General features: G+C 42.9%; 1 protein-coding gene across 2 annotated transcripts in view; it reads right to left on the bottom strand.

The window, feature by feature from the left end:
- prkcsh (PRKCSH beta subunit of glucosidase II) overlaps positions 1-12,575 on the bottom strand; it is a 77,685-nt gene that overhangs the window by 49,992 nt on the left and 15,118 nt on the right. Inside the window, exons 4-6 of one of the 2 annotated variants that reach the window (XM_068021127.1) lie at positions 9,765-9,822; positions 7,442-7,559; positions 5,391-5,520 (exon numbers count right to left, since the gene is read on the bottom strand). In XM_068021127.1, coding sequence (XP_067877228.1) covers positions 5,391-5,520; positions 7,442-7,559; positions 9,765-9,822 — 306 coding nt within the window. Of the gene's footprint in view, positions 1-5,390; positions 5,521-7,441; positions 7,600-9,764; positions 9,823-12,575 lie in introns of both variants that reach the window. The other variant, XM_068021128.1, reaches the window with a different exon arrangement.

Genomic DNA, 12,575 nt, shown 5'->3' with positions numbered 1-12,575 from the left:
CCAAAGACTTGCAGGTTGACAAGTAAATTGGCCATTGTAAATTGCCCCTAGTGTAGGCAGATGCTGGGAGAATGGTGGGGATGTGGTAGAGAATATGGGATTAATGTAGGATTAATGTAGGATTAGTATAAATGGGTGGTTGTTGGTCCGCACAGACTCGGTGGGCCGAAGGGCCTGTTTCAGTGCTGTATCTCTAAATAAAAATAAAAAATACATTTGTTTTGCACCATTACTCAGTAAAGTGGACAAAGAAGGGGCTTCCAGGACTCCTCCAGTACCCTCATACAACAAGGGCTGCATTGCAAACACCTAATTCTTCACTCCGAGCACTTTCCAGCACTCCACTTGCTCGACATTGGGAACTCGCCAGGTATGAAACCTGGAGAGATGTCTAATACTTGCTCCCTAACCTTCCATGCAGTATGCTACTTGCTGGCAAACTAACACACTTTACTGATGTGTCCACAGTTTTTTAAATCAAAGAGGAATAATATTATTCTGCTGTTGGGTGTTGAGGTACTTTGAAAAAACTATGCCCAAGCAGCTTTTATCTGCAAGACTGCAGAAGGCATTTACATCTCACTCACACAGATAACAGGACTGAGCTGGACGCCAGCTCTAAAGATAAGCAGTAAGCCACAAGATTATGCAACTGAAATGAACTCATTTACTATATATCCTGTGAAGATAGAGGCGACTTTATTTACTAGCCAAGTTCACAAACACACTGACTTTTATCACAGATAAAAAGAGCAAAGGTAATAGTTTGAATGGTAATATTTTATCAAAAGGGCATATAGTGGAGTTTAGCACCACCATGTGGATAGACACAAAACATATCTAGTAAGTAAATTCAGCTGACAGCTCCCCCAGTGGCTCAGTAAACCTACCAAGGAGCAACATTGGCAGACAAACCAGGAAGGTCCCAGATTCAATTCTCAGTCTACGGCGAGTTGGTTGACTGCAAATGTGACAACAGCAGTCGAATTGTGACAACTGTGCACCAGGTCTGAAACGCAGGCAAATAAAAAAGGCCAGTCCTGGCGGCCGTTCAGCGACTGCGACTGAGACAATGCTTGAATCATGATAGGATTGGGATTAGTTATGAAGTCCTCCACAGTCAAACAGACTTCTAAGACTCACCATTGAGATCCAGGCGGCTATTACTTGGGAAAGATACTATGGGATAATCACTGGAACCCTACCCCAGAAAACATTTATGTCTTAAGCAAAGGAGGAAAGGAATTGGGAAGAAAACCCAATAAATAAAGTTTAATGCTGGACGTCCTTAAGAGTTAACGGATGATAGTTGAACTTCCTTGTATCTTGGAACAAGAGGCTTTCTAATATAACCAAGGTAGCTTTGGAATGCCACAGGAGAAAGCATAGCCTGTCTTCTGCTTCTGATGTCTCAGTATTATCTATGAGCAGATGAGGGAGAAATGAAGAGATGTATATGTTGACAAGGTTAGCTGAAAGATGGGAAGAGGCTCATGTGGAGCAAAAAACACCAGCATGGAGCTTTTGGCTGAATAACCTGTTCCTGTGCTGTAAATACCTTGCAACACTTTGTAAATGCTTGTGTAAGGAAATAAATGAGTGGAAAGACATCAGCCATGGACGATTAAAGCATAACTTTAGAGGCTAGTGTAGTAAACAGAGGAAGTTAAGTACAGCTTAGACAGGTAACAGTTAATAAACACTATCCTTCGAAGGATTTGAGAGCAACAGTCAGGAAGACTTAAGAGAAAAGTATCTTTGAAGTAAACAACTACGATTGTTTTCAAAGGTTTCAGGAACAGATACATAATGAGGTCTTATCTGTGACACACAGCTTAGATGTAGGCAAAATACAGCATTTAAAGGAGCATGGTTTTCAATGCAGGCTCAAAAGATAGAACTAGAAACAGAGAGCCATTCTCTCTGTATACCCTGACCAGCTATACCAGATATCAATAAAATCCATTGCTTGCACTCCACCATCAAGTGTCCCTTGCTTACTCGAAGCATGTCGTAGTGAACCAGAGAGAGAAGGAGGTTCACAAACTGTTGAACGTTAACAATGAACCAGATGCTCACAACACCAACAATTCTGGAGCAGCAGTAGATATTTTTGCACATACTTAGTGCTGCATTATATTCCAGACGGAAGGAAGATGAAGGTTACAACTTGTGCTCAAAATTCCCCAGCAAGGAAAGCAGAGACAGGACACTACTGAGAAATTGCAGGGAATATTTATATTTTGCTTAGTTAAAAAAAAAATTGGCTGCATTCTCAATTTGTATGCAAACACCACAGCATACTGGGCCCTTTAAGTCACATAGTAAAAAGGATTTTACTCCCTCAATGCCCTGTGGATAAAGGCAGCACCTAATGTACTAAGTCAGACAGACTAGAAGAACGTTATGGTTCAATTCCTGGTCTGTGGTGAGCAGTGTTCCCTTTAAAATTTTGTTGTTTTGCGTAGCCAACAATTTCAATGTGCGGTGCCTTTAAATTTTTTTCACACCCGTGGATTTAACAGACTAAGGCCTGCACGGCCATGCACATACACAGCTTAGCTGGAACATTGGTGGCAAGTTACCTAATCTCAACGAAGGCAATAGTTGAGGTGCGACAACTGATAGTGATTCAGGCTAGGAAAGGGACAGAAATTATCTACATCAGATTGCTACTCACTGACCCCCGCTGCCAAGTGTCTGTGTACGTATGCGAAGCAAGGAAAGTTTCACGCAAATGCACTCCTATTGTCATATATCCTGCCGAGCATTACGGAAGAAAAATAGCTGCTTGGGAAAAGCGGCTGGAGGGCTACCAGCCGCCACAGGATTGTACTGGAGAAGCTGGGGTTGTTCTCCTTAGAGCAGAGAAAGCAAAGAGAGTCGTTCAAAAAAAACCATGAAGGAGTTTAGCTAGAGTCAATAGAGAAATTGTTTGCAATGGCTGAAGGGTCAATAACCAGAGGGCACAGATTTTAAGGTGATTGGCAAAAGAACAAGAAGTAACATGAGGAAGTCTTTTCTTAAACACAGCAGGTGGTTAGGATTTGGAGTGGTGAGACAGATTCAAAAGAAGCCTCCAGAAGGGAACTGGATAAATACTTGGATAACAAACAAATTTCCTGGGATATGGGAAAGGAGCATGGAAGTGTGGGACTAACTGAACTGCTCTTTGAAAGAGTTGGTGCAGTCCCAAAGGGCCGAATAGCCCCCTCCTGTACTGTAGCATTCTATGATTCTATATCGCTGCAATAGCTAACATCTCTGGGCGAGAAAGGAAGAAGATCCATTAGTTTAAAACTACTACACTCCACGCGTTTATAGTTTTCCCACTTGCATTTTTGTGTTTCTATTCACTGCAAATGGAATTGTTCAGATTTTACAAAAGTAAAACCATATGGTATAATATATATTAAATATCAAACTTCAGTCTTGACTTTAACATGTGTAGAAAGATTGAGAATGCTCAAAAACATGGTTCTTAATCCTGTAATCTATCAAATAGGAAGACAGTGTTTCATTAGGCGGCAAAGCTGAACAGTTCCTGTGTGAGGTGTTGCTGAGCTACTTAACAAACAAAAAGCTCCAAGCAGTGCTTTGTGGTACTGATATAAAAACATGGCCTAGATTTTGCAAGCAGCAGCGAACGAACAGCACCAGCCATTCATTACATTTACACTCGAGTAATTAGAAATCAAAATCAGCATGGCACGCTCTACAGGGAATCTGGGACCCTGTGTGAACAGGGCATGCAGCAGTGTGCCTCCTTAACTAAATCAGACTGAAGAATCCTTACTGAGGCATGCAAAGTACAGATCAAGAAGTGAGAGTTAAAATAGTTAATTCAAGAGCAAATCATGTACAGAGAGCAAAGTGAAAGATAGATGGGTTTGAGAGAAAAATGAGAAAGAAGAAAAAGTTAAAACAATTTAAATTTCTTAAAAGATTTCCAACAATAATTAAAGTCTGAAGGAATGAGATTCCATACTTTAATTTTCAGAGCCAGAGAGGCTGTTTGGCAGCAGTTAAGACTGATCACGCTGTTAAAAATTCAATTTATCATGCAGGTACCCTAACTTAACAGCATTCCAGGTATTTCAACGCCAAGTTGCTCGCAGAGATACCGAAGCCTTTGGAGAAGCAGGGTAACTCAGCAGCAACTTCCTCGCTTCTGTGTTTAACTATGCATGTGAGGTTTGCTGGAAGTTGCTGTCTGATTTACTCCTGAATAACGGTGAGCACTATTAGTCTTAGTATCCGGGCCAACATGTCTAAATTCGATCAGAAATCAAAAGATTTCTGGATAACAATGATATCAAGGGATATGGGGATAGTGCAGAAAAGTGGTGTCGAGGTAGATGATCGGCCATGATCTAATGGAGTGTCAGAGCAGGCTGAATGGGCTGAATGGCCTTCTCCTGCTTCCATGTTCCTAATAGTGCGATAGCTTGTGGCATTGCTCACGGGGAAACAAAACTCTATAAAAGAATTGCCATGGTGATGGAGCTGAAAAGGTCAATCTCAAGAATAAATATGTCACACTACTGGTGTGTTACCCCACTACTGAAGAATTAGCAATTCTGTATAACTGGAACCTTACGAAATGATGAATAACTCGCTAAGAATACGGTCAGCACTGAAAATTAAATTCAAGCATGTGGAAATATTTTACCGATCTAAGCTGGATTTGTTGATGGGCTTAAATATTGATCATTCGCATAAAAGTAAATTGTAGAATTTGAGGGCCGGCGCTTTTCAGTGCAACTTGCATTTAAAAGTGATTCTGAGACTTACTGCTAGGAGGACCATGTGTTCATGAAGAAGAATTAGCAAAGCACAGATAAGTGGAAGAAACCTGGTTAGATCTGAATACTCCTGGGTCCAATTATAATAAATCTCAGTATGATTAAGAGTGACAGCAAATTGCGACAGAAAAGTTACAGGAAGTGCTACTTTAGCAAGAGTGCACTGCACTCAAAACAACAGCAATGTCTCCCAATAAAAGCAGGGTTATTCCTGCAGGAAAATGCAGCGAGTGGAGGACAGTTACACAATATAAATGATGTGGATAACTGAGATACTGGAGTCTGACTGTGCAGCCATACATCATGAAAGGAAGGAAGAGAAGACTGGGAGAGCAAAAGGTGGCCGGGTTTGGGTGGTGGGTGGTGGGGGGGGGGGGGGTGAGGAGAAGGTGCGGAGGAAAGTGGCAGGGCAAACTTTGATCAATCATATTTTGCGGGTCTAATTTTTCTGCAGGTTACAACAGTCCAACACCACGCTCCGCATTACTTAATCAATCTACAACTTATTAATTACCATTAATAGAATTTTCTTAATCACATTCATTTGTGAAAGCCATCAAAAACATAGTAACTAGGATATATTACCATCCCACGCTTTCTTATGAATTTCTTTTGCCGCCTGTTCGGGCTTCTCTGCGGCTTCCTTTACAGCTTTCAGTGATTCAACCTGTGCTTCCCAGATATCCTTCTGCTTCTGTAGTTCTGCCAGTGTTTGCTGTCGAAACAGAAGAGATCAAGCACACTTCATTTTTTATTTGGTGAGTTTTGTTTGACCGAAGTCAAGTGATGTCGCTGTTCGGCAATAGAAGAGTTACCCGCTTTTGACATCTTCACGTAGGTACAGCAATGCTCCTTTGACTTTGCTTTTTTTTTTTTTTAAATCGTCCATGGGACGTGGACGTCAGCATTTATTGCCCACCCCGAATTGCCCTTGAACTGAGGCAACCACATTGTTGTGGGTCTGGAGTCACATGTAGGCCAGACCAGGTAAGGACAGATTTCCTTCCCTAAAAGGACATTAGTGAACCACATGGGTTTTTACGAACCCATATCACCAGGGCATTAGCCCGGGCTCTGGAATGATTACTAGTCCAGTGACATTACCACGATGCCACCACCTCCCCTCATGTTTTATCATGTTCCTTACACCTTTTCAAAGGCGCGTTAAGGTGGATGTAAAGGACCCCACGTCACTATTAGATTAGAGATACAGCACTGAAACAGGCCCTTCGGCCCACCAAGTCTGTGCCGAACATCAACCACCCATTTATATGATTAGATTAGAGATACAGCACTGAAACAGGCCCTTCGGCCCACCAAGTCTGTGCCGAACATCAACCACCCATTTATACTAATCCTACACGAATCCCATATTCCTACCAAACATCCCCACCTGTCCCTATATTTCCCTACCACCTACCTATACTAGTGACAATTTATAATGGCCAATTTACCTATCAACCTGCAAGTCTTTTGGCTTGTGGGAGGAAACCGAAGCACCCGGAGAAAACCCACGCAGACACAGGGAGAACTTGCAAACTCCACACAGGCAGTACCCGGAATCGAACCCGGGTCCCTGGAGCTGTGAGGCTGCAGTGCTAACCACTGCGCCACTGTGCCGCTATCTGAAGAGGAGCAGGGAGCTCTCCTGGTGCTCAGACCTACATTCATCCTTCAACCAGCATTGCCAAAATAGATTAACTGTCTTTGCGATCTCGCTGTCCACAAATAGGTTGTTGCCTTTACCCAATTAACAGCAACCGCACTTCAGAAGTAAGCTGCAAGTAAATGTGAGGCACTTGGGATCTCAGAAGGATGTCCAATGCACTAGGTAACTGCAAGTGTTTTTTTAAATGCTAAATCAAACCAGGATTAAACACATGACACGCTCTCTCTCTCACTCACTTCCACCCCTCCCCCAAACCCTCCCCCCCCCACCCCCAAGACATTCCATCTCCACCACATACATCCTTCTGAAGCTCATTATCCAAACTTACATATGACAGCCCATCAAAGCTCAATTTCTTTTTAAACAAAAAAGCCCAAAGATAATTCTTTCTGATACAGCATCTTAGTACAGTTATATTGGCAACTCTGACAGTTGAATGAGGGACCAGAGAGCTGGGAATGCCTGTGAAACTATCTCAGTGAGTTGCCATCCTCGGGAGACCAGTGGGGGGGGGGGGGGAAAGGAATTATTTTTTTTAAAAAGTAAATCGACAGTTAAGCTTCCTCAACTCACCTGCACACTGGAGCTGGGAGGGAAGAGGGGAAACCATAGCACTTTTTAATTCTTTATAAACAGAAAGACATATATGAAATTCTCACAGCCATACACACACACACCAAGAAAGGTCATAATGATTTACGTATATTTCTAGTGAATCAAAAAAGCAGCACACACTGAGTAACATTAATCCAAATATAAAAACAGACCCAGCATGCACGTGTGCTGCCTTCTTTTCTAAATAATTACGCAGTTGAAAACTGGACATTTTCTGTGCTCATGGCTGGTTATTTAGTCTGGAACTTAACTACTTAAACAGCATTTCAAGACCAACATCTCAAGGTACAACAGGTCAGAGGTTTCCCCAGTTACTTATATAGCGCTTTAGTGCACAGTAAAAGGAGCAAACCTGTTTATCTTCCCTGCTTCTCTTCGCTTCTTCGACGAGCTGCTGTTTGAGTAGGAATCCTTCTTTAGCAATTTCTGCCATTTTCTGCAAGGTTTCTTTCTCTTTGCGCCCTTGTTCCCTGTTTTGTGCGAAAGAGTGCACAAAGATTTCTTCAGCTCCTGTGACACGTAGGCCAACAGTTCAATTGTATTGATCGCAATTCTCAGAGACAGACATGGACTACAGGAAAGTTACCGAGTTAATGTCCCCGAACGGCAGTCGTTTCCAACTTCTCTAAAATTTGCATGGAGTTTGTGTCAGGTTCTGTAATTTGTTTTTAATTCATTCATTCATGGGATGTGAGCATCGCTGGAAAGGCCTGAATTTATTTCCCTTAAGGAGGTGGTGGTGAGCTGTTTTAGTGGCTTGCTAGGCCAATTCAGAGGGCAGTTAACAGTCAACCATATTGTGGTGGATCTGGAGTCACATATAGGCCAGAAAGGGTAAGGACAGCATGTTTTCTTCCCTAAGAGACACTTGCGAATCAGATGAGATTTCACGGTCACCATTACTGTTACTAAGTTATTATACCAGATTTTTAGGGGGGGGAGGCGGTGGCATAGTGGTAATGTCACTAGACTAGTATCCCAGAGCCCCAGGCTAATGCTCTGGTGACATGGATTCGAATCCCACCACGGCAGATGGAATGTGAATTCAATTAATAAATCTGGAATTAAAAAGCTAGTCTAGTGGTGACCATGAAACCATCATCAATCGTTGTTAAAAAAAAAACATCTGGTTCACTAATGTCCTTTAGGGAAGGAAATCTGCCATCCTTACTTGGTCTGGCCTACATATAACCCTTAAATGGCCTAGCAAGCCACACAGTTACATCAAACAAAAATTTAATTAACTGAATTAAATTCACAAACTGTTATGGTGGGATTCAAATTCACGTCTCCAATTGTTAGTCCAGCAATTTAACAACTATGCTACCATAGTCAATGGAGCACAACAATCAGTTTTTACATGACGCTGCTGATAGTTCCATGCATTTTTCAATTGATTTGCAGAGCCGATCAGACAACGAATGCCCCATATGCAATCCCCGGTCTGCACTGAGTTTGTTGATCTCAACTAAGGGAACGATAGGGGAGCTTAACTGACTGACATGTCACTGAGCCAGGGTGGAGAAAGAGAGCCAGGCTCCCATTCAGTAAGTTATTAGGCACAGCAGTGATGCTCATCACAGCTGGTTAGCTGACCAAAACACATCATCAAGACCCACAAAGCATTAGCCACAAGGACAAAGTACCCAAGGTGTTCCAAACAAGGAATCAACACCTTCAGCAAAGGAAGGACCAAAATAGGCAGAGAAAGACAAGCATGAGAACAAAGAAGGGCTTCACATTCAAGCCTTTTCAGAGGGCATGCTAATGCATTACCTGTGCAAATTAATATCAGCCATTATGGAAATGAAACAGAACATAGAAAATCAGCTAATTTGAAAAAAAAGGAAGGTAAAAGGGCTGGGGAAAGAGAGTAGGAATCATGCCTTTTGTTGAAAGCCATCCTTCTTATACAGGAAAAAATAAATATATTTGGAAAAATCTTGTTTGGGTTTTGTTTTTAAATTGACAATATTTTGACCTCCATGGTGGCCACCAGGTTTCGCTCATATGAAGCTACCTCATGTCAAGGACTTCATTGCAACCAGGAGCTTAATCCAGGACACTCTGCCAGTGCTACAAGACGGGTCAGCAGCTTGGTGGCACTCCTGAGAAAAAGTAGTTCTTGCTAGAGCTTCCAGTGTCTTTAATGGCACATTTACACATTTTGATTGAATTGGGCTATTAAAAACAGGTTACAGGGCAAAATCTAAAGCACCTCCCAAAATAATCCCTAAATTTAAAGAACAAAATTTAACAGCTCTCCAGCGTGTTATCATGTGCACAGAATTTGGAGGAGCTGCAATGATATCATGGAGAGAACAGGTAAAAGCCAACAAGTTCAGGAATGCAGCAGCTAGTGGGAAGGACAGGGGAGGGGAGGGGAGGGTGGGAAAGAGGGGGAGGGTGGCAACGGGAAAATCAGTCAGCAGTTTATACAGGTATGAATCTGACTGAACAGCAAGGGATCTCATCTTGAGGTGGCTCCAATTTGCATCAGTCAAAAATTTACACTTTGGCTGATTTATCGTGACAATAGTAAGTGCCTTTTTGTCCAAGGCTGTGCCAAAGTTGACCTCCATTTGTTTCTATAAATGCAGCATTCAGGTAGCTCACCGTAAAAAGCATCTCTTTCGCAGTTAATGACAATGACAGATCAGCATGAATGTACTCACTTGCAGGTATTTTCACATATAGCACCACTGTTGTACTCATCTGTAGTATCACAGCAATCTAGGAAGGTGACAAGAAAGGAACACTAATTATGCAATGAGAATAATGTTCTAAGCAAGACAATGATGAGGAGTGCTTAGCAACCTTGGGGATTTAAACCAAGTCTGCCATAAGTTACGAGTGAAGATGCATCAAACAGACTGAAGCCTCGGAAGCTGAGGAACAAGCTTCCCCAACTGTGAAAAGGGCTGTTCACACAATAAGATCAGGTATGACCCAAATCCCCCTTCCGCTGACAGCTCAGCTCTGAGCTGGTTAAGACAGAGCCACATAGACCAGCAAAATCACTAGCTTCAAACTGAAGCACAAATCTGGAAGAAATTAACTCCACCCTAATGGCAGCTCTTTTTCTTTGGCTATGCCACAAGCAGTGACAGAAACCATTTCCCGAACTGAGATGGGGAAGCAGAGAGCAATGCCCAGTAGCTGGATCCCAGGAGATCATCCGCCAGGGAACTCAAAAAACACAGAGGAAAACAATGAAGTTTAAAATGGAAGGGTGACAAGTGGGAACATACCAATTAGGAGCATGAGTAGGCCACTCGGCCCTTCGAGTCTGCTCCGCCATTCAGTAAGTTCATGGCTGAACTGATTACTCCACATTTCCGTCTACCTCCAATAACTTTCCACCCCCTTGCTTATGAAGATTCGATCTACCTCTGCCTTAAAAATATACAAAGACTCTGCTTCCACTGTCTTTTGAGGAAGAAAATTCCAAAGACTCATGACCCTCAGAGAAAACATTTCTCCTCATCTCTGTCCTAAATGGGCGACCCCACATTTTTAAACAGTCACCCCAAGTTCTAGATTCTCCCACAAGGGGGAAACATCCTTTCCACATCCACCCTGTCAAGACCCCTCAGGATCTTATATGTTTTAATCAAGTCACCTCTTGCTCTTCTAAATTCCAGCAGATACAAGCCTAGCCTGTCCAATCTTTCCTCGTAAGACAGCCCGCCCATTCCAGGTATTAGTCTAGTAAACCTTCTCTGTACTGCCTCCGACGCATTTACATCCTTCCTTAAATAAGGAGACCAGTACTGTTCACAGTACTCCAGATGTGGTCTCACCAATGCCCTGAATAGCTGAAGCATAACCTCCCTATTTTTATATTCAATTCTCCTCGCGATAAACACTAACATTCTAGTACCTTTCCTAATTACCTGCTGAACCTGCATACTAACCTTCTGTGATTCATGCACTTTTTTTTTTCCTTTGGGCCTCCTTATCTCGAGAGACAATGGATACGCGCCTGGAGGTGGTCAGTGGTTTGTGAAGCAGCGCCTGGAGTGGCTATAAAGGCCAATTCTAGAGTGACAGGCTCTTCCACAGGTGCTGCAGAGAAATTTGTTTGTCGGGGCTGTTGCACAGTTGGCTCTCCCCTTGCGCCTCTGTCTTTTTTCCTGCCAACTACTAAGTCTCTTCGACTCGCCACATTTTAGCCCTGTCTTTATGGCTGCCTGCCAGCTCTGGTGAACGCTGGCAACTGACTCCCACGACTTGTGATCAATGTCACAGGATTTCACGTTGCGTTTGCAGACGTCTTTAAAAGCGGAGACGTGGACGGCCGGTGGGTCTGATACCAGTGGCGAGCTCGCTATACAATGTGTCTTTGGGGATCCTGCCATCTTCCATGCGGCTCACATGGCCAAGCCATCTCAAGCGCCGCTGACTCAGTAGGGTATATATACTGGGGATGTTGGCCGCCTCGAGGACTTCTGTGTTGGAGATACGGTCCTGCCACCTGATGCCAAGTATTCTCCGGAGGGAGCGAAGATGGAATGAATTGAGACGTCGCTCTTGGCTGGCATACATTGTCCAGGCCTCACTGCCATAGAGCAAGGTACTGAGGACACAGGCCTGATACACTCAGACTTTTGTGTTCCGTATCACTAGGACACCCAGATCCCTCTGCATCTCACAGCTCTGTAATCTCTCACCATTTAGACAATATGCTTCTTTTTTATTCTTCCTGCCAAAGTAGACAATTTCACACTTTCTCACATTATACTCCATTTGCCAGGCCTTTTTGCCCACTCACTTAACCTTCCTATATCCCTTGAAGAAGAAATAAAATCTAAACAAGTGGTGGGAACCTGACTTGGCACTGAGGTGTATGAACATCTGGTCATTTAATCAAGTAAATTAGATCTGAATAATGAGAAGCCAAAACAACATTAATAAATTAGTTATCTCCATATTAAAAAGGGGTAATTTGTCACAGTCCAGCTGAGCTGCTACAGCGTTTAGCTTTTTTCAATATTATAGCGGACATCATCCTGTTATCACTCAACCCTACCGACAGCCTGAATGGAGCTACACTCAGTTTCTGCAGCTGATACCTCAGCTTGGCACTACTGTAACTGTGCATTTCATTAGTACAATTCTCCGGTCTACAGTTCCCCTCTATTAGAAGAAAATGCGAGTTATTAATTTTACCTTTCGGGCATCTAACCAGTATGATATCCATTGTACAATACTAAAGATCTTGATACTGTACGTTGCTAAAATCACAACCAGAAAATTGGAATCTCACATGTAGGATGTGGAATTTTTTTTCCCCTCCTCCTTCCTTGAAAATGTTATGTGTGGACTGGTGTAAGATTGCTCAGGCACCAGCACTGAAAAGCAATCAGGAGTGGGACTGCTTTCCACTCGAGGGACACTGATTCCTACTGCAATGCCCCAACTGCTGGCTTGGCAGTGATTAGCTAACTGCGCAGTACAGAAAACAAGTCGCAAATCCACTGGTC

The sequence above is a fragment of the Heterodontus francisci genome, chromosome 43 (genome assembly GCF_036365525.1).
Source record: "Heterodontus francisci isolate sHetFra1 chromosome 43, sHetFra1.hap1, whole genome shotgun sequence".
In the NCBI taxonomy this organism is placed as follows: Eukaryota; Metazoa; Chordata; class Chondrichthyes; order Heterodontiformes; family Heterodontidae; genus Heterodontus; species Heterodontus francisci.
Note: the sequence above shows the minus strand (reverse complement) of the source record. Positions and strands in the feature narration are given on the sequence as shown.